Source organism: Aythya fuligula, chromosome 5 (assembly GCF_009819795.1).
Source record: "Aythya fuligula isolate bAytFul2 chromosome 5, bAytFul2.pri, whole genome shotgun sequence".
Lineage (NCBI taxonomy): Eukaryota > Metazoa > Chordata > Aves > Anseriformes > Anatidae > Aythya > Aythya fuligula.
The window spans coordinates 5,733,997-5,761,852 of NC_045563.1; the positions used below are offsets into that span (position 1 = coordinate 5,733,997).

Here is a 27,856-nt window from a genome sequence, read left to right on the forward strand (position 1 = left end):
CTGTGTTTAAGATGCTTTGGCACTCAGGCGTTACAAGTTTGGCCTTACCCAACATGTGAGGATCAATCTTCAAGAGCACAGCGAAAAATCAGAGAACAGGTACCAGAGGTGCAATGGTTCAAACTGCTCAAGCTATGGACAACGCTGGCTGAGACTTGAAGGATATGAGACTTATTGAGATGTTTCTGAAGGTCACATCAAGGTCATACTTTAGTGTATGTGCACTGTGTTGATCACAAGAGGACACCATTGCCCTTGGTGGTTACTGATCCCAGCTACTGCCCCAGCACACCATCACAGAATCCCAGAATCGTTAAGGTTGGAAAAGCCCTCCAGGATCATCTGGTCCAACCATCCCCCTACCACCAATGTCACCCCCTAAACCAAAAGCAGAATTGCAAAGCAACTGGTTCTCAAAACCACCCTGTCTACTAATCTACTCCAAAACTTCCCAAAATATTAAGAACACATGGATTGCTGGTATCAAACAATTTTCAGTAAGAAAATCACCTCTTACTCCCAGCTGCAGGTCTGCATGCCGAGATACTTCCACTTAAAACTATCCTCTTACTGTTTATTAGTTATTTTTAGCCATTTTTACCGTAACTGTGGATAGCTAAGCCACAAAAAAAAAGTCTATGTCTGCAGGACCTCTTTCACTCAATATCTGCTCATGGCTCTTGGGAAAGAGCATGGCCAAAAGTCTCAAAACCCATTTGTAAAATGCCAGTCCCCCCCCAGATTCATCTGCTCTGCATTACCCCCACAGGTCCCTTCCCACCTAAATTGTTTCATGTGGGAAGCGAGTGTGTAGAGGTTCACTGGTGTGCTCCACAACTGTGAGGCAAGGCCAGGCCTTGATCAAAGCGTTCACCTCTCCCGGCAGGTTTTAGGTGTGAAAAGGCTCCGGCCTCAGGCCTGACGTCCTTCCCCACCACGCCTTTTCCAAGCAGGGACTTTTCAAAGGCTGCAAAGCTATCGCAGCCCCATAAAAAGCAAACTGAAACAGGCAAAACAGATGGGCCGGAGTGTGGAGGCACTTACAGCAGATGGCACTCAAATATTAAACTAACATTACCGTATGCTTAAGCCGTGGCCTGGCTTGCTGCTGATTGCAGAGCCAGCCTGGTGAAAACACGCAGATGAGAAATGAGCCTCGTCTCACCAAATTACCCTGCCCAGCATCCCCTTCCCACAGAAAAATGCCTCACCAGCGACTCCCCCAACAGCAGGGCTGCACTAACACGATGCAGGCTACGTTTTGACGAACAAAACCCATTCAGAATAACTTAAGGTCTCTCCCAGATCCCTGCTGGAAAACAATCTCCTTGAGACACTGTGTAAAATTGTGTTGTTGTGCTTCTCTGCTGCAGCAAGCAGAGGTGGACACAGAGGGAAAAAGCCCGCATTGCTTTGTGCATGTCCATTGTGATAGTTCTGGGCAACACGGGGTGACACAGGAGGCACCAAAGAGGATGGGAATGAGCTCTTTGACCAAGGGCATTTGTGCCACCCCAAAGCCAGAAGTGGTCCTGACTGTGGCTTGTGACACTGCCTGGAGGCCACAAGCCTCGGGTGGCCATCAGCCTTGGTGTCCCTCATGGGTGTTTGGAGCCAGAGCAGCCACAAAAGGTGTCACAAAACGGGTGTGCATTTAAAATGCTGAATTTTATCTGACTGTGTTTCCTGGCTGGGGACCCTGCCTGGAGCCTGGCCCTGCCCGTTGTGCCATCTAGTGTGTGAGTGACGGCACAATTGTGCAGCTCCAGGCCAGGGGTTCCCTTCTCCTACACTGAATTGCCAAAAAATATAAAAGGAAAATAAACACAGAGCATTATGATATCCCCCTGCAAGCCAGAAGGTGAATGTGGTCACACTAGAGGTACGACTTACCTCTGAAGTGATAACAGAAGGCACAAGTGACGCTGTAGATGTATTTCATTAGTGTTTTGCAACTAAATATATCACCCAAAACCAAAGGCAGCTTCTGTGCGTGGCCACTGACTTGCACCACAAGCCTCTGCTGGGACTGCACAGAAGAGGGGCTTGGGGAAAATTTGGAGGCCAGTGGATGTTCAACACCACACACGTTCACACAACTCTGGCTCTGCTCCTGGTCATTCAGAAGCAACTGACTGGTTTAGAAGAACAACTCCCAGGGCTACCACATTTCCAACAGACCCAGGCAGTGTCAGGCTGTTTGTTTGCACCTCAGGCAAACCTGTGCACAGCTGTCGGAGAGGCCCAACGTATCCCCTGCAGGTTTTGTGAGCCCAAGCATCTCAAGAGATGTCCACAGCGAGTTTCATGTCAGTAGTCCTGGCTGACCACAGAAGAGCTGAAGTGCAACAAGAGATTTAATTTATAAAATGGTAAATCTAAGAGTACAGCAGGTTGCAAATATGTTCCTATGCATGGTCAAATTATGCTCATGTATACACTGGCAAGTTTCTGGGACCTTCACTATGAATTCCCATATTTTATTTTATTTTAAACCTGGGCTCAGACATTTGATCTGAAGGGCAACAAGCTGCTGCATGTTCCATTAAACCGATCAAGCAGAAGGAATCTGCTAACGCTGTCATTGAAGCAGAGGCTGGAGAGAAACGCGATGCCCCAGCCCCAGGGAGATCTCTGACCAGGACAAAGCCCCCAGGCTGTTGGTCACCAGTCTGCAGTAAGCCAGGCCACCCCGAGCTGGCACGGAGAGTCTGACAGGACAGCAAGAGAAGGCACAAAAGCACCCAGCCAAAATGTTTCTTCTCTGTCTGTCTTGGTCCAGGCTTCTCTCAGGCTTCTTGCAAACTGCCCTGCTCCAAAAGAGATGCGCTCCCAGGAGAGCAGGTCTTTTCTGAAGTTCCCCACATGCCCAGACCATGTGAAAGCCCAGCCTGGGTATCACCTGAGCTACACAATGGCACAGCATTGTGTAGGCCGTACCAATCAGTTGTGCTATTTTCCAAAGTTTGTGAAAATCTATTGCTTTTCTTAGAACAAACCTAAAAATCCGCATCTCTTGCTTTGGCTGCTGGAATGCACAAATACATTTGGTCTTACTTCTTTGTGGCTGAATATTTAAAAACAAAACAAAACAACAACAACATAAAAAAACCACCACCCACCCACCCACCCACCCACCCAAAACAAACACAAACACAAAAAAAGAAGCTGAGCTGGAAACCTCCTTCCCAGAGAACCACAACCAGACAGGCTCCAAGCCCTGTTGGGTACGGGCTGTGTCCACATCTGGGAGGAGATGCAGGGGCAATGAGAGCTGAGCAGCAAATGTCTTGCTGTATCTCTGCCTTCCCCTCTTTGCTCTGCAGGAGGCAGGGGGATTGGTAATGCTAACATAGGCAGCGATTGCACAGCTCCGGCCAAAGCAAAGCCTGTGTCGCAGCAAGGATTGCAGCCTTTCTGACCGTGGCAAAAAGTGAGTGAGGCTGACTAGCAGCTAACAGCACGGGAATAGCTCCGTCCTCTATTTCCAACCGTGTAAAATGGAGGCAGGCAGCCACTGCCCGTTTTTGTTATTGCCACTGGATGGCAACAGCTGTTAAGCAGAGGCACTGAGTTACCACTGCGCAAACCCCACGTCCACTTGCTGCGCTCTGCCTTGAAGGAATCACAGTATCCCACGGTGAGATAGTTCATGCTTACACACGAAGCTGACAGCTGGCTATTTTTAAATTTCATATACCTGGCTACGAGCTGGTCAAGGGCCACAGAAAGATCTGAAATTGGGTGTCCAAAGCACAGCCAAGCGTGTCGAACAGCTTCATCTAATCCATCGCATTCCTATGAATCTCCAGAAGTGCTGGGCTTGCACTTACCAGAGCTCAGGTGGGACTTGGCATGGCCATAGGGGGGCCAGTGAGACCCCACCTGGACTCTGTGAACCTCACTGAAACCATTTTGTCTTAATGACAATGTGTGGCAGGGGCACGGCACTCACAAGGTGATAGGTAGCAAGGAGGTAACACGAAACACTGAAGTTTTTGTCTTCCATCTTTTATCTAAACAGTCTCATCTCGTTAGTCTTCTCTTAATGATAGATACCAACAATTCAGGTAATTCTGTTAATGATGATTCTGTTCTTGCTTTGGGTGGCATCGTTCTGCTGCACTTCCACTGCGTGGCACTGCAGCACCTCCCTCCGTTCTCATCGCTCCGGCTGAGCCTGGTCCATGCCAAATGCCTGGCGGGTGAATCGAAGCTGGCATAGGGCACGTATTTGATGCCCCTGTTGAAAAGCTCTGCCAAGATTTCAATTCAGTGCTATGAAGGCAGTCGCTGCCCCCTCGGATGTGCTCTGCCTTGACATTTTTCTGCCAGCTGATGGAGCTTCAGGCTGACGGAGCCAGGCGGGACACAGTGGGGATGCTGTGGTTCCACCAGGCCCCAGTTCACCTCTAATGACCCCGAAAAACAGCTGAAGGGCTTCATGTGAATTCCTGTGAATTCTCCAAATGAGGGACAAGCTCCCCTTTCCCAGGTCAGGAGAGACCCACGATCTTCCCTCAACATAAAAATTTAACCAGCGCCCAGACACAGTGACCTGTACAGCAAATAACCCACAACAAGAAGGTGATTTAAGCCAGACCCCAAGATCATCCACTGTTTCATACCTTGAGCTCACCTTCCCCTACCTTTAAACTTGTTTCAAACAAAAACAAAACAAAAAAAAAGTTTTAGCAATAATCGTCTTGATAGGCTTTCTGTTCTCCTTGGTTTTAGCACCAGATCATCGTGAGGGAGAAAAGCACATACTGTAAGCGTGGTCCTTATGCACCACCACACAGTAATTAGCATCTGTCCTGACAGAAGTGTTCCTGCCAGTTCCTGCTGACCTATGGGAACATAGGTAGGAAACACGGACACGCTGTGACACAGGGAGAGAGTCATGCACACGGGATTTTCTCTGTCCACCTCATGGGAACAAGCCTCTGCTAGCATCAGTTGAAATAAGGACAGAAAGTAAAAGAGAGGCAAAAGTTAGGCCAAAACCCATGAATATGATCAAGGGGGACTGGATTCATACTGTGTGTAGCTGCACTAAGCTTTGTAAGGCAGTATGAGGGATTTTTCAGGAAAGCCTGTCTGTTGATAAGCGTACATATCCCTGCACATTTTATTGGGCCCTGAAATCTCAAAATCCCAGGACGGACAAATTAGGACATGTCATGGTGCCACAGGTCAGCTAAGACCCAATGTCTGACACCGCAGCAGGGGTGTGCAAGAGAAATTCACCCAGCCCTGCAGCTTGGAGGGTTTGGGCAGGGCCTGGGCAAGTCCTGCAAGAGGAGAAATTTGGGACGGGGGGAGAGAAAAGACTGGAGCTCACCCACCTGTGAAAGAGCTAAGAGATGCACAGCACGGCATTGTGTGCTCTGAGAGCCTGGCAGGAAAACATACCAAAAAGCAATAATCACGTTTCTTATTCAGCCTATTAATGTCATCAATTAATTATCGCTAGGAACAGCAGTATTAGCATACCTAATTGCACCGCAGCTCCTGCAGTGGGCTCCCCAGCACGTTGTGAAAGTTCAGGCTGTTTCCTTACTAGACTTGCACGCTTGGGTTCACAGCGCCAGATAAATCAGCTGTAAAAGCATGCCCCAAACGTGCCCGCCACGTCTCCAGGCCATCATGTGGTCAAACGTCTGCGCAAACACGGAGGGATGACAAAGATGCTCGCGGAGCAGCAGGGGAGGGGGCTGCCCCCCTGACCTGTATCCAGCTGTTTGCAGGGAAGCTGCAGCTCTCTGAACTGCAAACCCCGGCTGATGGAGGAGCTGTGGACAGCCTCTGTCCCCCAGCCCAGCCAGGGGGACGGCGGAGAGTCCCTCCCTGCTGTGCCAGCCTGCAAATCTGGGGGCACACTGGATTAGGAGCTGGATTAGGCTTTCAGAGGGGCCCTAGGATGTCCCCCGAGGCACACAGAGCTGCACACCAAACCCTGTTTATTGTGGATGGAAGAGGTCAGCCACCACCACGGAGATACTGAAGCTCCACCAGCTTCAGAAACATCCAGACTCACCAAACCCCAACCCCTCTCCTCCTCCAAATCACCGGAGCCTGACCCTTGCAGCTGCGGTTACCCAGTGCCAGCAGCATCCCCCGGTCAGCAGTGCTAACACCTCCCCTGCAAGGAGCTTCTCCCTCCTTCCCCTTCTTCTCAGCAGCACTGTGAAAATCAGCGTAAACATCTGCATTTACCTCTCTGCTTATTTAAAAACGGCAGTAGGGGTGAAGCCAAGGGACTTCTTTTCCCAGAGTCCTTGGAAGACACTTTGCTTTGGTTAACAACAGTTTCTTCGATGGGTTTCTTCAGGATTATTCTTTCCTTCAGCTCCTCCGTGCTGACGGCAGAGGTCGGGGGCTCAGCGCTTATTTTCGGGGCAACAAAGGAGCATTTCAGGTAGGACGCGGAGTCTGCCAGGTTCTCCCTGTTCATCCTGCTCTCCGTCGTTTTACTGGCCTCGTAATCCAAGGCGTCGGCGCGCGAGCCGTTCTCTTCCTTGATAATGTCCATCACCATGGGCTTCATGAGCGGGGAGTCCTGCTCCCTCTTCGGGCTCTCTTCGGAGGCCGACGAGGCATCGCAGGACTCGATGATGAGCTCGCTGTCGAGCTCAGCCTCCCGCTCCTCCCGCAGGATGCTGTACTGGATAGACGGGGAGGCGGGCGACGGAGGGGGCCCTCCGATGTGGCTGAAGGTCATGTAGTTGGAGTGCAGCACCTCCTCGGCGGCCAGCGGGTCCTCCGACACCAGCTCGATCTCCGAATCTCCTGACTCGGCGCTGCTGGCTTCGTTATCCAGGGGCGCGGGGACAGCAGGGCGCCCGGGCTTGCCTCGCTGCTCTTGCTTCTCGGCGGAAAGGGCTGGCGAGCGCTGCGCCTCCGGGGTCTCGAAGGAGAAGCTTTTTGCTTCCTTAATGGCACTGATGAGCTCGTCCTCCGACAGGCTGCCTTTGCCCTGCGATTCTGAGCCCGACGGTTCTGCCACACAGAAAGAAAGGGAGAAAAAAAAATTTAAAAATAAAAATAAAACTATATTTTTTGGCTGCTTGGGGAACCAACAATAAATTTCACACCAGCACGGAGCCCTCTAGCAGGACTGGTAACACAGGCAGAAAGTTTGATGACTTCGATGACTGATAACAGGTTACAGGTGTTAGCTGTTCAATTAAACCTACAAGAGAAAGAGCCCCTCGTGTTTCCTTGGGAAACAGAGAGGTTTTAGTGACAGCACCTAAGCCATGATGTCCCGCTGGGAGACGGGCAAGAAGAATTACCTCCTCTCTGCCCTTCAAGAAGTTTTGGATTGTGTGATCTGCTAACACACTTGCATCAGTACTGCCATATCATGAGCAGATCTGCAACTCAACCGACACAACAGCTCACTTGTAACACACCCATCTTGTAGGAGAAAGTCCCTCTGCAAGCCAGGGACAGGCAGCAGAAAGGATTAAGGCATTTGGGACTGCCACACCACACTGCTGTCTAGATGCCGGGAAGGTCCTGTTGCATCCGACATGCTGAGCAGGAGCCCAAGCATCTTTTCCCTCCAGCTGCAGGACGTGTGTGTGAGCCGTGCAGCTCCCCTGCATTAGACCACGTAAGTACTCGCTCCCTGAGCTGCTGTGAGATGATTTAATCCGGGACACATCCAAACAGGTATGTGACCATCAGCCCTCATAGCACAGCAATGCCCTGATCCTCTGCTTCACCCCAGTGCTGCCCACGTGCGCAGATTTCTACTGGGTAGAAATAGTAAGGGCAGGTTTTACATTTCTTCTTTGCTTGTGGAAGTGGAGGCAGTGGAAGTGGAGCCCTGCAAGAGCCAGCCCCTACAGGACGATGCCTGCTTCTTCAAGTGATGTTTTTGGCCTTCCAACACCCCGATGGGATGTGGTGATGGGACTCTGTGCCGCTCAGGCAGCGCTGGGCATCGGCTGTGCCCATGGAGAGCAACGTTTCCACGCCACCAAGCAGACAGGGCATGCCACGTGCCGTTCACCCGGTACGATCAGATACAGTTATCAAGTGCCATTCAGCCCTTTTACAGCTGCCAAGGACTGCATAAATAATAATTAGCGCCTGAAGTTCTTAATTGCCTCTTAGTGCCAAAAGTGTAAATCAATAAAAACGGGAACGCTGCAGATGTAGCGTGTGATGTCACCCAGCCAAATAAAAGAAGAAAAATGGGATGCTTTAAAGGCTATATATTACCTAAAGATTCTGGCTAACACAGGCAGGGTAAATTCAGAGCTGCTGGGAACTCCTTCCATCTTTTTTCCTGAAAGTGTGCAAATGCACGCTCAGTTCTGGAAGGTGTTTCTCTAAGCGTAGGTGTTAGCGTGGGTGGAAATCCCAAACTGCCATTTTATGGAAATCCCTCCTGAATTATAAATGCTCCTAGAATTTATCAAAGCAGTGGAAATTTCAGTTTGGTGATGTTCATTGTCAGATATCAGGGGTTTGATCCAGGATGCTGACATTTAACTTGGAGCCCCAAAACTCTGCTTCCTGTCACAGAATTTTATTCCTTTTTCACATGTTATACTGCTCCCGTATTTCAGTGGTGCAGAGCAATGTATAATATGGGAAATGAGGAACAGATATCATATACCACTGCAGTAATCAGATGATAAGAAAATGTGATAGAAATTATAAGAGAGGGATCTTGGTGCCTTCCACCTCCACACCCAAGATCAGAAATCAGCAACCTCTAACAGAAATTGGCCCTTTGTCCCTCTGTAAATGAGACGACAACATTTCCCTCACCAGCATTTTCTAGGAGCAGCACTTGCACCTGCAAGCAGTGCTCCTTTTAACATCCCAATGTCCTACTAGGGCAAAAGGGCATTAAGCAACCATTAAAATCTAAAAAGTTAACCCAGCCGTTCACAGCACCCTGGTCCCATATGCCCCCATTTCTTCTGTGGAGCACGGTCAGCTAGGGTGACCAGAAGACCCCAAAAGCAAAGGAATCTGACCCAAACTGTTGCTTGGCTGATGATAGCCCTGATGGCACCCCCGCAAAGAGGTGCAAGAGCAGAGTAGAAACAACTCTACCTGTGAGACACTACAGATCCCACAGCACACAGGGCTAACATTGCAACCACTTGCTGAAGAGCAGAAAAAAAGACGCTGGTGGCAGCATTACCTGTGCCGGAGGAGGGCGGCGTGACAGACCCTGGGCTGTCATCTTCTGGCTCTGACACTGTCACCGTGGGCACCACCTCGTGGCTCGGCTTCAGGCCGGTCTCGGGCTGAGTGGGACTCGCCTCTTTGCTGGGAGCTTCCCCAGTGCTGGGTATCTCGGTCAGCGTGATCTTGACAGGGGTTGTCACCAGGGAGGCACTTTGCTGGTCCCCAGACCTTTTGTCTTCAAGAGGGGCTTGCTCTTTGGGAGCCTCTTTGCCCTCCGAAGTCGGCGTCCTCAGAGGTTCGGCAGCGTGGCTGGACCCAATGGGTGCTCCCCGGTACTCATCGATAAGGTCCGGGCTTTCATCTTCTGATTCTGGGTCATGTTTTTCTTGGTATTTTATTTCTTCTGATCTACTTATGTCCATGTATTTATAACCTTCTACTTTCATGGGATCTGCTAAGGTTTTGTCAACTTCGGTAGACTCTGCAGGAGTCATCTCTATTCCCGAATCGGAGCTAAACAAGCCGCGGTACTCGAACCTAGTCACGTCTTGAACAGGATGCCCCAGCGTGTTAAACCCCTCCGTGCTGCCCGAGCAGGGAATGGGGCTGTTCTCCTGCTGGTAGATCCCTGTGAAGTAGGTGCTGTCCCGGGGAGTGGTGTAGTGGACGTCGGAGATCAGAGAGGTGTAGAAGGAGCTGTCGGCCCCGTTGGCAGCGCTGGAGCCGTAGTCGAAGAGGTGTGACAAGGCCATGACACCTAAAGCAAACACAGAAAAATGACACGGTGAGGAGATGAGAGCCATCAGTCTTTCTGCAAAGCCACACGTGCCCACTGGCGATGTTAGACTGAGTTTGTCATCGGCTCGACCACGTTGTTCCTGGCCAATGCTTGCCCAGCCTGTGCATAAAAATCTCCGGTGATGGCAATCCCACAGCCTCCCTCCCCTTCTGGCCCAACTTCTGCTCATCACCCTGCAGGAGATATGGAGCTCCCAGCCCTCTCCATGTGTCCCTGGGCTACCAAGCACAAGACAACCTTCACAGCAACCCTAGGGGATGCTGCTGCAGCTGCAAAGCCAGAAACTACAAAATATCAGTGAGAAAGCTCCAGAGCTTCTTGCACGTGTTTGTTTTCTTTCTCTTTGCATATGCATAACGACACCATCCTTAAATACAGTTGCAACTGCTTCTGTCCCACCACACTCCGTGTGTTAGGCGCACGCAGCTCATACAGTGAGCCTGAGCAGTATTTTTTCCCCTTAGCACGACTCAGCATGTAACCACAGGCTTTATTTCACTGCTCAGCCTTGCTAGATTTCACACACACAGTCCCAGCACTGCACAAAGGCGGAATGACCAGCTCCCTCACACATATATTTGCATTGCTCAGCGCTGTGATGATTTGCAAGCAGCACGCGGTTCCTCCTCCCCAGGCTGCCTTTGCAGCAGGAAAGGCGTGCTCCCCCTTTTGCAAAGAGAAACGTGGTAGCAGAGAGAAAATGCAACCTGAAAGTGTTGCCCAGTACCTCATCAGGTCCTACCTGAGCTCATTTGGTGCCTCGAAAGGACAGCTCGTCCACACAAAACGCCAAAAACATCTCAAACCCATCAGGAAGCAAAAAGGGACAGGTTATTTTTCTCACTCGTATTTCTCTTGCTGAGCTAGCCTTTTTGAAAATTATCCATAAACAGGTCTGGGTTTTCACAAATGCGTTGGTTAGCTGAAATTATCTGAGGCATTGTTCATGCCAACATATTTCAGGCTGTGAATTGCTGACTGCAGCCTATTCGTGTGCCTGTTGCTGCCAGTATGTGCTGGTTGTAATTTACTGTTTGTGCGGGGTGAGTGGCTGTCTAAATCATGAGGTTTCAGGGCTGCTCTTTCATCAGCTGGTTCCTCAGTGCCTTCTGGGGCTGATCCAAAGCCCACCGAGATCACTGGGGGGAAAAAAAAAAAAATCCCACTGATTTTGAGTGGCTTGGAATCAGCTCAAGGTGGCTGGGCAATACTTGGTGCTCTGGGTGCTCACACGGGCAGCCTAGGAAAATGCCATCCTAATTCTTGGCTGCCCCTGAGCAGAAAGGAAAAAATAAGCCTGAAATGGTCACTGAAAGAAACATCACAGTCACTAGGGGTAGGAAAAGCCGTGCTATGGATTTATCCAACACAAGAGCAGACCTAAAATGGACTCATCAATCATAACCCTGCTTTATTTTCATTGCAGTGGCTTTGCAAACACTGGTGAAATAATAAATGTGTTTCTTTGGGGGTTCAGGGCAAGGAGTTCAAGGGTGTTTGAGCGTGTCCTTGCACACGCGTGAGCAGGAAGGGCTCGCGTCAGCAGGACGGATCGGGCCTGGCTCTCAAGGCAACCGCAGAGTCAAAAGCTCTAAGACAGCTGAAAGTGCCTAATTACGAGGATTTAATGCAATTCCGCATTTCCACAGGGAGTGATTTAAAGCCATGGGTAAAAATGCCTCTCCGTGGTGAAGTGTGAATACACCAGCTATTAGGCCGGCTGTTAAAGACACCGAAACCTGCAATAGCTGAGCATGTTTTTGCTGCAGAACGGTGAGTTCAGAGCCCGGTGATTAAGCAATGCCCTCCCCGATCTGAAGTTTATTTAGTTCAATATCCGTGGGAAGGAGACGCCTTGAATAGCACTGCTGACGGGTGGCAGTATCAGCTCTGAAGTTACCCTTGTTACAAAAGGGTTTTTTTAAAAAAGTGCACGTCCCTCAAACGCGCCCGAAAACTTGCCTGCCAATTCAGGTAAAGCAAAGCTATTCAGTGCTGAGAGCAGCCGCCGTGTTTGCTTGTAACACAAGCCCTCGGGAAATAATTTCGCTTCCTGCAGGCAGCGAAGCAGTAACGGGTCTGCTTCAGCCACTCTGAGCACAGCTGAGATCTCGGTACGTTGCGTGCATTTTCATCAACTGCAAATTCTTTTTTTTTTTTGGAAAATGATTGTTTTCTTTCCCCGGAATAAGAAATTGAACGCTCCAGAAGTCCTCCCCTGCAGCGCTAGATTTAGGGTTTAGCAATTGACACACAAAAATAAAATTAAGAAATCGCTGGCTCCACGCAGGGTAACTCTTCATTGAAGGAAGGGAGCTGAGGGCCGATTGGGATCAATGAAAGCTGAGGTGCTCCAGCACACTGGAAGAAGAAATCAAGAAGGTAGCTGAGGTTAATAGTCAAGAAAAACAGCTAATTTAAACGAGAATGATTTTTTTCCCCCCAAAAAAATAAAAAAATAGACCTCGCTCAGTCTTCGTCAAATTGATCACTTCCAAAAATTGTGTTTGATTTCCTGAAGTCACCTGGATGCCGAGCAGTCCCCGTGTTGAGCTGCCTCTCACAACCACCACACACAGCTCCAGGGACATTTGGTGGCACGGACAGACCGATGTGAGACGTGGCAACCCTGCGATGCAAGGTTCAGTGCTTATTGTGCCAGTGGTTCGGTCAGAATCGTTCATTTCTCAGAAGAGGAGAGGGGGAACTGGTCTTTAATTAGCTGATGATATTTTTACAGCCTGGAGCTGCACCAAGAAGCCGAAGGATCTTCAGGTGCTCCTTGAGGAGTCCAGGCTCCAGCGACCTTTCCCAGACAGAAGCAGACCAGCGTCAGCAAGAGGCTTCCAGCAAATTCCCGTAGGTCCTTTACCCAGTTGGCTCTGACTTTTGCTGGGGATATTGAGCCTCGGGAGATGATCCTGGCTGCCCCAGTGCTGCAGGGCTCCAGCCCTGCCCCATGCCCACACAGATCACAGCCTCCATGCACCGAGGTCCTTCCATCCCCTTTGGGCACTCTCCAACTTGGGGCAATGCTGAAGTAGAGACAATAACACACAAACCCCATGAAGAAGGGGTTAAACTGCTGTTAAACTGGTCCAAACGTTGCCAGGAGCTCCCTCGGGCCAGGTGCCACAGCCGGGTCCCAGCACCTTTGGGTGTCACGCAGAGGTTTCAGACAGCCGAGCTGCCAAAACCACACAATTAGCATTCTCCAGCTTTCACTCTGCTCTGCTCCAGGACTCCCGAAGGCAGCACAGAGCTCAGGGACGGGCAGCGCCTTCCCTTCAGCACTCAGCCTGAAGCCTGGCTCTTAATCGGATATCCAATATTGTCTTAAAGGCTCAAGGAAATGACCGAGCGCTCTGCCAACCTTTTTGTTGTACCATTGCCCTCTCTCCTCAAAAATCTGACTTCATACCAAAGCTGACTTTGTCCGACCCCAGGGACCTGTCACAGACTCCCTGTGCACCCCCAGTCCCTTTGACAGGCCTTGCCACCACCTGAACACCTGCACCCAGAAAGCAAATCCTTGCTCGAGCTCCTCTCTCACGTCCCAGAGACATCCTCCTGCCTTCTGCCGAGCACACGACAGCAGTAGCTATTAGGCAGCCCTGCCTCTTCTGTACCAACCTTACAATTTTGGCATCAGCTGGAAGCCACAAGCCTGTGTTTGACCTTTGCTGCTTCTTATTCCTAATGCTTCCTTGCAAAAAAAATAAAATAAAGAGGATGAGATTTCCCCTATTCTTTTGACCCTCATATATGATCATTTCTTAAATAAAAAAAATCTCCATTTTTAAAATTTATATTCCCATGTTCTCCTCTGTACAATTTTTGTACCGATGTTCAATGTTTCATCCCTTTTCCCCATCCTGCAGTACCCACACAGACTGGTAGCCCCAAGTCCCTCTCCCAATTCCAAGCACACATCATCTTAGACCCAAGCCCAGCTGCTTCTCCCTCCCTGCTTGGTTTCAAGCCCAACCTCAAGCCTCAGGAAAACTGTGGAGATTTCCAGACGCCCTTCACTGGTCCTGCTCCCAGCAGGACACCCCAGTGGCAGACATCCTTCAGCCCAGTGCCAAATAACACGAAGCTTTGAAGCAGGCTGGGTCTGGTCTCCCCGGGGATATCTGAGCACGCCAACTGGGAGCCACACGCTTGATTTTTACGTGTCCCCTCTCTACCAAATTCTAACCCAAGACACTTCAGCGCCCAGGCAAACCTCACAAACACTTGGGTGCTTGCAGGCTGGTTCAAACAGAGCATGAAACCCAAATTTCTGAGAGCTCTTCTGTCACCGTGCTGTGGATAACTCCTACACCAGCCTGGACTGGCCTTCATGGATAACCATGGAGCCAGCTGCCAGCCCCGAGCTGTGCTACCTGGAGATGCTGCAGGTGAGGAGCTCAGAGGGCTCCTTGCAGCCCAGCTTCCCCCCAAGCACAGGCGGTGCCGGCCGGCCCCAGCAGCCAGGAGATGGTGCTCTTCTTTCTTCTAGCTCAGGGTCTGCAAAGCCGGCGTGCAGGTTGGCAGCTCCTCTTCCTCCAAAGCTCTCCTGATGCGGGAAGGACACAGCTCTGCAGGGCACGGCAATTACAGATGTGAGTGGAGTCATTTTGGGGCTCCTTTGCATCACAGACGCAAGAAAATTGGATGTACCAGAAGGATGCTTGCTCCTATTCTATTAATATTTCCCTGGCTCGCTGCATGGGTCCTGGGAGGGGGTCAGGGCATCAGCTGGGCGAGGGGCTTGTCCTCACCCCTTTGTCCCACAGCAGCCCAGAGGAAGGCACACGGAGAGGCAGGCGTCATCTCCTGCACAGGTAGGAGGGCAAAAGGATGGGGTGGAGAGGGGAAACAAAACCCCAAAGCCACCAAACAGAAAACCCCGCAGCCTTAATTCTCTTTATATTCCAGTTACTCCACCAAATTCATCAGCACCACTTTGGATTCATTCCATCCAAAACGGAAAGCAAGTCCTAAACTCAAAGAAATTGGTCTGGTGATGCTGAAGGTCCTCAGCCCCCAAGGACACCCACTGAGCTCACTGGTGGCGCTCAGTGGGTGCCCCAAAGCCTTGCAAAGCGAACCCACAGCAGATGGCTCAGCAGTTCCCATCTCCATGTGCCCTCCAGGCTTTCTGCTTCAATAAAGAGCTTCAGAGAGCTCCCATTTGACCCAGCAGGAAAAACCTGCACTGAAGTCCCTGACGACCCTCCCTGATACCCTGGGCAGCATGAAAAATGAGAAACACTGAAAAAAAAAAATACCTTTGGAGTAGCATAAAGCCAGTTTAAAAGCTCACAAGGTCGCGAGTGCTCCTGCTCGAAGTACAGCTGCGCCAGATCTCCACACCAGGCAGACCAGGATACAAACAGCATTTTGTAATTTTAAACAAAAATCACTTTCAGGAAGATAAGAAAAGAAGTGGGTTGCTGCAGTGGTACCACGGGGAGCACACGCCTGGTCGGCAGGGTTCAGTGACACTGAGGCACTGCTTAAGACGCTATCAAATGCACTTTGCTAAGGCTTATTAAAGCCCACTAATAAGAATAATCCATTCTTATTTCACTGGACTCACATTTCCCCTGCAAGATCAAACTCCGCCGAGTCCCACAACAACAATCTTCCGAGCACGAAGTGAACTGGCACCTAAATCACGCTTTCCAGAAGTCCCATTTCTCCCCAAGCTCTCAACTACTGAAATTCCATTCCAGACGTGATTGAGGAACTCCAGCTCTTCACTGCTTTTCTCCCCAGGCAGTCGGTGGCTCACCAAACCTGGACCAGGTCATCCTTTGGAGGCCTTGAAGCAGCCCCCATCCCCTGGAGAGCCCCTGCCCCCCAGCCCCACTTTGCTGGCTCCCGGTTTCTGACAGACCCAGCTTCCCTCGGCTGCCCTAAGGCAAGCCACAGCACATTCAGACTCAGCCTGGAGAAGACAGAAAGCCCATTTTGGTGGCTTCTGAGGCCATGATAAAATTGGGACAGAAATTGCTGCCCTACAGCTTGAGACTCTTCTAGAGCTCGGGGGAGAGGGCTCGGTGGCAGGGGGTAAGAGCTGGCAGTGGAGAAGGTGTTGAAAGAAACACGACTCTTTTAAGGCAGAACATGATCCACACTGCTGGGTTTTCACTCAGACCCATCTGCAACATCTCGTGGAAATCCTGCTCTTAATAATGAAGAAGGAAGGGAAGAATGGAGCATCTTGTACTTGGCTCCCCGTGCTCCAAGGCTGCGGCCAGCCCAGCAGCACAAATCCTGCAGGGAGGCAGAGCGCTGGCTGCAGTGAAGTTCAGCTGTGAAGAAATCACTGAGAGCTCTCAAGAGGAAAATTAATTTTGCAGCAACGCTAACACCACCTCCAGCGATGTGTCAGGCACGGTAATTCGGGGAGAAAACCAGCCAGCGGGCACCAAGGGCTGGGGCAAGGCAGGAGAGAGAAACCTGCATGAAACTCCCTGGGCACACAAGCACGAGGCCCTGGCAGCCAGCAAAGAGCATCTGAAGACAAGATGCTATCAGCCACAAATCAGGATCACGTCTAATGCCCCATGGAAATCAAGGTCTGAGAGGACACAGCAGCACGAGGCTGACACAGGAAAAGAGCTGGAGCTCAAGAAGCCCCCTCCTATTCTCTTTTCACCCAAAGTTTCCCCATCTCAATGTGACCTGCGCCAGGAAGCCCAGAGGACCAGTGTGTGCTGGTTCCTGGTGGCTTCTCGTGTTGGCAGCAGTAGATGCGTTAGGAGAAAAGACCCAGCAGAGCCCCAGCGAGGACCCAGACCCTGTAACATCAAGGAGCGAGGGTATAACACACGAGCAGCATCCGAAAAGTCTCAGAAAGAGACACTGCAGAGGTTCTGCCGAGGCAGGGGAGGCAGCAGGATCTGATCCAAGCACTAATGTGGTTTTCCCTCTCCATTAAGTGTTTTCCTCCTGTTTCTAGACTGTGGGGGCACCCCGGGTATGTCTGAAAGTCAATCAGAAAGTTATCAAAAGTGTATTAAAAGTTAAAGCTCTCGCAGCAGTGCAGAATATGGGGCAGAGCCACTGCAGTCATAAATCAGCATCACCCTGCTGGCTCCAGCTTGTGCTTAAGGAGGGTCGGGCCAGATGTGCTATAACTAATGCTATAAATGTCCTCGCCTTCAAGGTCTCTCCTTTATTTACCTGCCACCGCAGCTCTTCTCCTGCAAAAGATGAGTTCATGCCAAGCAGAGACGGGAAGAATCCTCCCCAGACATCTCACTTCCCTGAAGGACATTTTCAAAGACTTATCCCATCCCTTGCTCTACTTCAAAGAGCCCACAGGACTACGACCCCCTCCATTTCCTGACTGCCAAAACGTGGCACCTGGAGACCCCACCAATATTTGCCCACCCAGGAGCCCAGCATCAAGTTTGAAGTCTGTACTTTGAGTAGAGGCATGATGATTTTGGGGGAGCACTTGGAAAGTGCTTTTTCCCCCCTGAAAGCCCAGGGGAAGCTCCTGTTCCTTCCTTACGTGGCAGTGTCCATCGCTTTTTACATCAAGCCTGAAGTCCTGTAAGGGTGATGTGGATCTCTGCGGTGAGCTGGTGAGCTCAAGATGTTGGCTTTCACCTCCCACGGACAGCTTGGATGTCCCCAGGATAAGAGCCAGGACCAACCTCTCCGCCAGGTGCTGCAAATTTTCTATTAAAAGCCACACTGAAGACTTTGCTTTTTCAGCCACACAGAGGTCTGCTTTCCTCCAAAGCGTGTCCCAGCCCCCAGGGGAAGGTCCAAGACCTGAAAACGTCCCCGCTTTGCTCCCAACCCAGCCTCAGAAGCAGCAGAAAGCACTGAGAGTTTCCTCCTCAGCCTGGGAAAGTTCAGATCCTAAATTATCAGGGCTTGTAAGAGAAGTTACACCGGGAACTCTTGAATGCTATGGGTATGGGGGCACCTATACCATACCCATAGGTTACAAGTGATGTTAAAAAGAAAGAGCAAGTGTGGCAAGAAGGCTTTGTTTTAATGCTGTGTTTTCAGAGAGATGGAAGGGTAAGGCCAGAAGACTTCATGGTGAGCAAAGCGCTACGTCCTCTGGGGAAAGCCCATTCTGAGAGTCTACCAGAGCGAGCGAGCCAAAGGGCATTTGGACACAATTACTAAGATTAAGCATCAGGTTGTGCTAAAAAAATCTTCTAATAGCCTTCTTGGCTACAAGCTTGGTGTTAGGAAGCAAAGGAAAAGGAGCAACTGGGGTGTAGCCCACTTTCTCTCGTATTTTCAGCACCCAGTCCTCCCTGGTAGGCAACTCTTAACATGCATATGGAAAATTGGTTAAATGGGCAAAATGTTAGTGAAGGAATTAAGGCATTAAGGAGGCAGCCCAGAAACAGAGAGGAAGAGAAATAAGGGTTGATGGAAGCTGTTTCTTCTCTGCAGCATGAAATAGAGAAGGGCAAGACAGGGACAGGGCAAAGAGAAGGGACTCCCACTACCTGGCTGCAGCTTCTCCTCTGGCACAGGTGACCCAGGAGCTGGGTACTTCTGTGGGTTTCTTCACTTAGGAAAAGCACCGAAAGGTGCTGAAGAGCTACAGGAGGAAAAATGCTGATGGCATAAGAACTGGAGGGCAGGACACCTGGGACCTCCTCCAGCATGGAGGAGGGAACGAAGGAGATAAATTAATATTGTAGGGGGGAAGGGATGGGGAGAGCAGGATCCGGCTATAAATACTTGCAAGGTACCGACTTTGGTGAAGGGAGGAATTAGTCACAGCCTTAGAGGTTGGGAGGAAAAAGCAAGAGCTTGAAGTTAAGCTATAAAATTTGGCTACGTGTCAGGGTGTATTTCTTGATGGAAAGGGATGGATGAGCGGGACAGGGAGCACGGGGTGTGCGAGGCTCCTGCCCCACACTACAGCATGGGTGGATGGAGGGATCTTAGCAGGGAACGAACTGCCCTGCACTGGGAGCAGGTTGCAGATGCCTGCCTGGCACCACTGTGGCTGCCCCGATTTTGCCTCTTGTACAGCAGCACTTGAGTTGAAAGCTGGGCAAATAAGAGACGCTTCAGTCTGCCAGGAGAGAAAATTAAATGGAAGTAATTCTGCTTAGAACCAAGCTGTAACAGATTTTTTAATGATTTTTTTTTCCAGTCAAACGGGAAGACAAACCAATAAAAAAAATCATTCTAACACAAATCAATTTAATTTGACCTGAGGCTAAATGTCACAGATCTGGTTTACAGCAACCCCCCTTTGAACCGTGCACCAGGGACCCTTATGGAAGCACACACAACGCGGCACACGTGCCATCGATTTCCCAGCCCCTCCTGGGCTGCAGCTCCCTTCAGAGCTGATGGAGAAGCATTTTTCAGCTTCTTCCCTAACTTCTTCCCAAGTCCAGCCGCTTAGGGGCTACCTCCTGCACCACCGAAGATCACAGGCAGCCCTAAATCCCGCTCAGAGCCATTTTAGCTCCCAGCGTTTTGGATTTGAGCCCGCGACATTATTCACCGCCCCATATAGTTGCTATAGTAACACCATATTGGGTATTATTAGAAATCAGCGTCCCCAAATTCCATATATCGAAGGGGTTGTGCAGCAGGGCCGGGAGCCATCTCTGCATGCACAGCTCCCCCTTCATCCCTTCATTCTGGTGGATGCGGTGCATTAACCAGGCTCTTTCTTACCCCAGCGTGCATCCCACTTCTAGCTGGCCTTACTTCCTCACCACAACTTCTTTACACGTTTCCTAGGGGTGAACGAACAAAATACACTCCAATTTAAATGCAGACATTGCTTTTTTTGTTGTTTGTTTTTTTTTTTAGCCCAAGCAAATGAGGAAAATCTGAGCTGTTCCACTCTGCTGTCCACAGGACTTCACTGCATGACCTCGTGGTGATTAAAGGTGCAGCAGACCTTGCTGAACATTTCACATTTGGTAACAAGAACTACCAGCATTTTTTTCTGCAGTTTAATGCCAAAACAGTACACATTCACTAAGAAAGGGAAATTAAGCCAGTGTGGGGCTAAGGATGGACATAGAGGACTGGACTGGGGAAGAACCAGGCTGCACCTTGCTCTAGGACACAAATCCCTACATTGCTCCGCTAAACTCCTCCTCCAAGAAGCAAACTGTATTTAGCTGCTGGAATGCAGTCAATTAGGCAATGGATTTCCAAAATAAATTAGGAATTTCACCATAGAAGGGCAGGTCTCAGAGTAACACACTAACAATGATGCAGTGGTTGGACTGGGAGGTGTAGGCTGATCCCAGTCCCCTCCAGGGGTCATCGCCCTTCCCAGCACCAGGAGGTGTCCCCCTGCACCAGGGACCGAGGGTGTGGGAGCCCTGGACACTCACCTTGACAAAACCAAGCTGTTTCATTTCAATTTTATCTTCTAGTTTTTCAGTTTACAAGCTCTCACTGACATTCGCTCTGCTCCAGATTAGGAGGTCAACAAATAAGCGCATTGTTTATAAACGCCTTTTTATCCAGCTGCCACCCAGCTCAGGTGCAGCATCTCCTCCTAGCCCCGAGGCCAGCAGACACCCCCCCACCATGGGGACACAACACAGAAAGGGCTTCTGAAGGCTGCACAGCTCCCAGCCCGGTCTGAAACAGCCCAAAGACAGTAAATGATATTTCACTCCTTTAAAAATCGGTAACAAAAAGATGAGAGGCTGCAGGGAGAGTATTTCCAGTGGGCTATTTATACCATGACGGGCTCAGCTTTCCCTTACCCTGCAGCCATTTAACACTGTTTCGCCTTCGTGGGGATGAGCATTCAGGTCTGTCACCAAGGCGCTCACAACATATGGGCAGACTCCTCATTTTGAGCGATTTCATCCACTTAAACACATCGGAGAAAAGCTCCGGGACTCTAGGCCTGCTTTTGACCAAGACAAAATAGGCATCCCGGGGAGATTTCTGTCAACACACACTGTACTCAAAGAAACCTGTCCCAGGGCTGCCAACCCAACTCCCAAACCCAAGGCTGGGCTGGCAACACACACCAGGCTCCCATTTTTGGGGGAAAACAGCCCCCATCTCCCTCCCAGACCTCTCTCAGCTCCCACCCAAGCTGCAGACCAAGGTAAAACCATTTTATTTTATTTTATTTTATTTTTTTTTGCAGAGGACAGCAGAAATAGGTTTTCTGTCCTAACCACGGGTGGTCACATTGATACAGGTACTCCCCATCCCCAGCCCAGGTCACCCAGTCTGAATTTCTCAGCTCGCTCTCAGGTTTACTGCAAGTTTTGCAGCTAAACTGCACCGGAGATCATCGCTGGTACCTGCCTAGGGGCTGCTCTGATTTTGGCTCGTGGTGAGAAGAAGACAGCCGAGAAAGGAAGCAGAAGGGATCAGAGAGAACAGTGCTAAGAACAGGGGAGAGGAACTGGCAGAGAGGGACGAGATGGGGCTGTGTGGGAGCAGGGTGGAAAGGACACTGATGTGGTGAGAGAGCGATGCAGAGGAAGAAAAAAAAAAAAAAAAAAAAGCAATGGGAATAAAGGATGAGAGAGGTAAAGAGGCAGGGACTGAAGTATGAGACGGGGATGAGAAGTTTTGGAGGCATGTACCTGTCTCCAGGCAGTTTGAAGGGTATTACACCCAAGCTGTGTTTCCCTCATTCATGTTTACCCATCACATGTCTCTGGGACACTATTTTTTACCAAAAACACACCAGGAGCCTTTCGCACTTCCATTTTGGAGGTAGGGCCAGGCACTTCCCAGGCACAAGGCAAGTCTCTTTTTAGATTAAATACAGAAAAAACTATCAGAGCAAGCAAGAATAAATAACTCTGTTCCTGCGGAGGAGGCTGTGGTGCGGAGCTATTCTCAGATGTGTGCGCAGCCCCAAAGGAAAAATAAAAAAAAATTAAAAAAAAGGATGTTCAGAAAGAAACGAGGAGGTGGTGGCCTCAAACCCTGCATGGCTGCAGGCATTTCATGCGTACCCTGAAGGGAAGGAGCTTTTCAAGTCTGGACCAGCAAGGAGCAGCACAGGCACAAGAGCGGAACAACTTGACCCACCTGCAAGGTGTTGCGTGGCTCCCCGTTACACCACGGCCACCCCTGGCCCTCAGGAGTGAGGATGAGGATGGAGAAGCCCCGCTGCTGGAGGGAGCGTGGAGGCAGGAGGCTGTCATCCTCGGCAGCAGGGCTGTTGGGCCACAGCACAGAGCAGGATTAAGGCAGAAATGTGCTGAGGGAAGGCTGGGCCTTTCCCAGCATCACCCCCACTCCTGAATCAGCCAAATCCCGTTCCCCGTACGTTCCAGCTGCTCTGCCCCTCACCATACGCAACGCCCCAGGTTGATTTATCCACTCACAGGGGGGAAACCCAGAAGCTTTGCTTGCAGCACCGATCCCTTCTTGTGCACGGCCACGAGGAAGGCAGGGACTGGTTTCTTCCCCTTGGGGCTGTTTGTGGCTGACAAAACCTCGCCCTGCCTCAGTGCTGCTCCAACCAGCAGCACGTGGAGGTGCACAGAGCCATTCCCAGCTCCTGTACCTTGCCCCCTGTGCGATTTGACCATCCTGCTCCATGCACGCAGCCTGCTTTGCAAAGCATCCCCACCCTGGGACGTGGCTGGGGCCGAGCTGAGGCACAGGAACTAAAACAAGGTCTGGCAGTACTCACACCAGCACCCTGAGTATCTCTTTACCTCCCTCCCCCCCTCCAGAAGCTGTATTTTACTGCTGTGTTACGCAGCCTTATTCACCTGGGAGCACATGAAGGACATTGGTACTTTCTGTAAGGTGGTCCTGGATGCTTCATTTGCACAAGAGGTGGAAAAAAGCCACTCGTCCATCTGCAATCTGGCTTTCTTGACTCCTACAGCAGCTGGGCTGTCAAGGATGCATCTTTCTGAGAGCCCTGACACTAAAAATACCCGTGATGTGCATCAATCTGAGTGCCCGCACGGTTTATACTCAGTAAAGTGATGTGAGGCTCCCAAATCCCTGTGCTACTCTTCCAGGAGACAGGTTCTTGCTTAATAATTGTCCAGAAAAAAATTTCCAGAGCATGACTGCTCTGCTGTTTAGGAGTCTCCTAAATTTCCAGCCTGAATTTATTCATCACCAACCCACATCCCATAGCTCTGCCAGCAGTGCCCTTTGCCACTTGAACATATTTATAGGAAGCAATCGCTCCCTTGCGGCTCTCATTCAGTGAGTCTGCACAAATTACTGTCTGTACTCTCCTCAGGAAAGCTCTGCAGCCCTCACCCTAAATCTCCTGAAGAGCCTGGGATGCCTGGTAACGCACTGAAAATTTTCTTCTACTTTCCATGTTCTTCTTTGGAAATACCTTTAGGGTGTTTTAAAGCACATGACAACATCCTGATGAGCAGGGCAGACTCAGATTGTTATTCTGTTTGGCTGGGGCAGCAGGAAAACACCCTGGCAGCAGTAGGTCAGCTTTTGAAGCATTTTTTTTCTTGGTCCAACCATCAGTTTCTGCTCCAGTATCAGAAGAGAAAGAAGGACAGCAAGCGGGTCTGATGTGGTGCAGGAGCATCAAGGAATCAAACCCTGAGCATATGGCAAAGCACAGCCACATTTTTGCATGCCCACCTTTTTTTTCCTGAGCTGAAGCGATCACTTCTCAGCCTCTTGATGTTTGGGGACCTCACTTCTGGATGATGAACATCCTGCTCAGCCCCCTGGCTCAGTCCCCACACTGCTGTATGGGCATGAAAAGCCCTGTGCAAGTCAGCACGCTCACATTGAGCTTGAGCCAGAGCATCCAGACCCAGCTGGTGGAGATCAGGACCACAACGGAGCAGAGCATTAATAAATGATCTGCAGTTTCTACCCTCCTCCACCTCGCAGCTCTGGGGAAAAAATATTCCCAACACCAGAATGCACTTTCAGCAACAAATGATGATAATGATTTGGTTCAGAATTAAGCACACAAGAAGAGTTTAATGCAGAAGCTGAGCACCAGCCTGTCTCATGAGGCTATTGTGCCAGCATGAAAAATTATGTAGAGCTTCATCTTTTTATTAGATGAATTCAATTCTTCAGCTCCTCTGACTGCTCCCGTATATCCTGTCTAAATTAAGTTTGGTTTTCTGTACCTGCAGCTACGGCTATCCTGGGTATTTTCCTGGGTATTCCGCTGTGAAAATCGTGATTAAGTTCATTTGTCATAAAACAAACACGATGCCATGAATGATAAATAAGCAGAGCGCGCTGCAGAGACCAGCAGAGCAGCTCGGTTTGCTCCGTGCTCAGGGGGTGGGGGAGGATTTTTGGAGTGGCTCGTGTCTGAGATTAGAAAGCTTCCTAATGAAGAAATCTGCCTAACAGGTGATGTCATTTCTGGCAGAGCCACAAGCCTCATTTGCAGGGAAAGTGCCCAGCAACCCCAGCAGCACCTCCCTGGGCATGCAGAGGAGCTGCCTGTGCCAGCAGCGTGGTGAGGGGACAGCAGCGGGGGCTGCTTGCCTGGCCCCTGCCCCTCCATCTGAGCTGCTGGCAGGTGGCACCACCCTGGGGTGTCCCACCACAACCAGTGGGCTGTGGGCTGGGCTCCTTGTCCCCTTTCCACGTCCCAGACCGCAGGAGGTGCTAGGGCAGCCTGGCCTAACTCCAAGAGAGTTGTTTCACCAACCTGAAGAGATGAAGGGCACAGATAGATGGGATCCAGGCCCTCAGCTCCCCAGGCAGCCGAGCTCCGCACTCACCTGCAAGCTCCTGTGCCACCAACCTCATCTGTGGGTGCTGCAGGGGGCAGCCCCATGTCCTTGTGAACTGGGTTTGGGGGACAGACTGGGTAATGGTGACAAAAAGCATCCTGAAATTCCCTCCTCTGCCCCCAGGTTACCCCCAAAATTTTTCCAACAGCTGGTTTGTTTCTGCAGAGCACTCGGATCCTGACTCAGACCCCTTAATTGCATGTTTAAGGTAAGAGACAGGAGGAGCCAGAACATAAGCCCGGGTTTTGTTAAAACAGAGCAAGCAGAGCTGTGACCCACTGGCTGAACTGAGATCTTTCCTTCCTACAAATCGATCCTACCCAGTCTTTTCCTTCACTGTTCCCAGCCCAAGATCTTCCTTGCTCTCAGGCTATTTCCTCACCCAGCAGACCTCAATAAAGCACCCCAACCCCCCCATTTTCACTGCCCTTTTGCTCCAGAGATCACCAGGCCCACTGACACACCACTTCCACCAAGCTCACACCCCAAGGCATCCGAGGCTATTTGTGTTCACCACCACCTCCAGCAGATGGATCCTCAGCAAAAACCCCAGAGGCAGCCAGCTACAGACCTGCTAAAAGCCTGCAGCCAGCTCTGTGCAGTGCTGCAGCCACGAGGATGGGACCCCACAGGAACAGCCTCCAGACCCAAGGCAGCTCCTCCTCTCTATGAAGGATGAGAAGGAGATGAGGATCACCTACAGGGAGTCAGAGCAAGTTTTTAATCTCCTCCGTGGGTTGCCAGAGCACTCCCTCTATTATCCTGCCACATTTACCTTATTTACAAGCACCACCCCATTTTTTTTGCTTCATTCCTTCGTCCTTTCCTCTTTGTGTTTCACAGCAGCTCAAATTCAGCATTCCCCATCCCCAAAAGCCTTCGACTCACTCCCTATCCCTTTCACCTTAAGGAGCCGAGCTGCAGCTGTTCAATACCTCCCCATTAATGCAAGACTTTTCCTTCCACCCATAATGACAGCAAGATGCAAACGCATCCTGCTTCCCTCTCCAAGAGCATCATCTCCTCTCTCCAGAGCCCATCAGACCTGTACTTTCGTGCCTTTCCGACACGCTGATCGACAAGGTTATCATCTCTCTCTCTCCCTGAGCCAATTGCTCTAATTACACGCTGTCTGCTGCGACCCGAGGAGCTGTAAATAAAGAAGCAGCCACAGCATCATCTCACCCATGCTGTCCTCCAAAGCGGGCCCCGCGGTCTCTGCTTGCAGAGGCTGGGCATAGATTTTGTGCAGGGCTAACCAACAGCAGGTTTCTTTTAGAAAGAGGCAGACAATACCAGCTTGGGCATCTTGAGGCCACAGCACTGTATTTAGCTGCCTGTGGACTCGTGCTGGATGACCAGACCTCGTTGCAAAAATGATTTTGAGGAAGGAGATCGGTTTTGCAGGTATTCTCTTACTTGCAAGCTAACTGAGAATTCATCAAAGCTGTTCAAGTTGTTTCCATTTAGCTAGAGCTCTCCATCAGGTCACATCCAGCCCCTACAGGAACAAAACAGGGCAGAAATTAATAGGTTTCTGCAGGAATTAGCCCAGAAGTGGTACAAAGACATTCGAGCTACAGGATCCCCTGGGACGATGCGAACAGCTCAGAGGCAGCCAGAAAACCTGTGCTCAGGGTTTGGGAACCTTCCCCTGGCTGTTATTGACCAAGGAGAGGGACTCACGAGGGGCACGCTGCTCGTTGAACCCAGCCTCAGGAAAATCCGCCCTGGATCAATGCTGAGTCTCTGCTAAGTGTGGGATGGGAGCTCCCTGAGCAGCCGGTAATTGGGTTTGTCGGAACAATCGAGCTGGCAAATGCATTTCCAGGTGTCACCGAGCCACGGGTAACTGCAGCGAGAAAGCCAGTTAAAAGAGCTAACAGCCTGCTGCTCAGCGAGGGCAGCAAAGGCAGCGATGCACACAGACACCTCTAACGCTGAGCCACACAAAACCACAACCAGGTTTGGGGGAAGTCGCAGCTGTTTGAGGCAGTGCCTTGGGTCTGAATCCTCTGTTCCCAAGCTGGGGGGCCCTTGTGGAAGGAGGACTCCTCACAGCCACAGAGCTCTGCATCCACTCCAGGTCCTGGAAAAGGCAAGTTTTAATTTCAAAACGTCTTAGCGCAGAGCTCTGGCATTGAGATAAAGCAGCAATGGATAGGAGGTTATTGAGTTTGGTACCCAAGTGATTAAAGGAAAGGTTTTTCCCCCAAAAAGGAGAGCTCTGGCACCACCACTTAAAAGCAGAGGTGAATGGGCTCATACCTGCATCCAAAGCAGCCAGCTCTCAAAGCAGCACCGGATTTGTAACCCACTAACCTGACACATGACAGCAGCACAATTATACCTGGCTCTTCGGCAGTCCTTTGCATCAATAGATCTAAGCCAGCCTAAATGCTGGTGGTGCCTGCATTAGCATCTGCCAGGAGAACAGGAGAGCAGTGAGAGCTGTTTCAGAAGATCACTTTGGAGCATGAGGTTTTGATCGGTGCTTTCCTGCACCAGGAAACCCACCTCAAAGGCTGCTCAAATTCCACGTAGCCATTACACAGGCTTCAAGGGGACCTGGAGCAAAACACCGAGGCTTACCGTGACTTTTACTACAAGGGCTTCGCAGCAATAAAGCCACAATAAAGTGAGCCTCACACGCTTTGCCTGCCGTGTGCACCTTCATGTGTTCAGGAGCATAAAGCGATCCATCGCCGGCTGCTCCCAGCGGCACAGCTGCAGCACTGCTCATGGTGTCGCACATCAAGCTGTAAGCGGTGCCAAGCATCCTGCAGCAGGCTGGAGAGGCTTTCAGAGTCCAATTTGAAGATTTGGGGTTCATCAATACCTCGCACAGAGCACTCCTCAAGCCATTAGAGCGGAGCCATCTGTCACGATGCCCCTTGTCCTGAGCTGACTTCAAGGATGCGAGAGTTAAAAACACCTCAGCCCCAGCAGATTTCACACCTCAGTATTTAAGCAACAACCAGCTTCAGCAAATAGCTCCTAAGCAACATGATGCCCATTAAGTTTGCTGCCTTTTTTTAAAGGCACAATATCACACAGCTGTATAAAACCTGTTCCTGATAGAAGAGCAGGTAACACCCTTCAGATGCAGCAGGTCCCCTGGTTATATCATCCTTTTGATTACATTTGCAAACCAACAGAGAAAAAACCCTGATTTTCAGCATACCCTACCTGCACAGGC

General features: G+C 50.5%; 1 protein-coding gene across 1 annotated transcript in view; it reads right to left on the bottom strand.

Annotated features, from left to right (window-relative positions):
• RTN1 (reticulon 1) overlaps positions 1-27,856 on the bottom strand; it is a 97,944-nt gene that overhangs the window by 35,816 nt on the left and 34,272 nt on the right. The window contains exons 2-3 of the mRNA XM_032189360.1: positions 9,173-9,916; positions 6,220-7,002 (exon numbers count right to left, since the gene is read on the bottom strand). Of these exons, the coding sequence (XP_032045251.1) occupies positions 6,220-7,002; positions 9,173-9,916 (1,527 nt within the window). The remainder of the gene's footprint in view (positions 1-6,219; positions 7,003-9,172; positions 9,917-27,856) is intronic.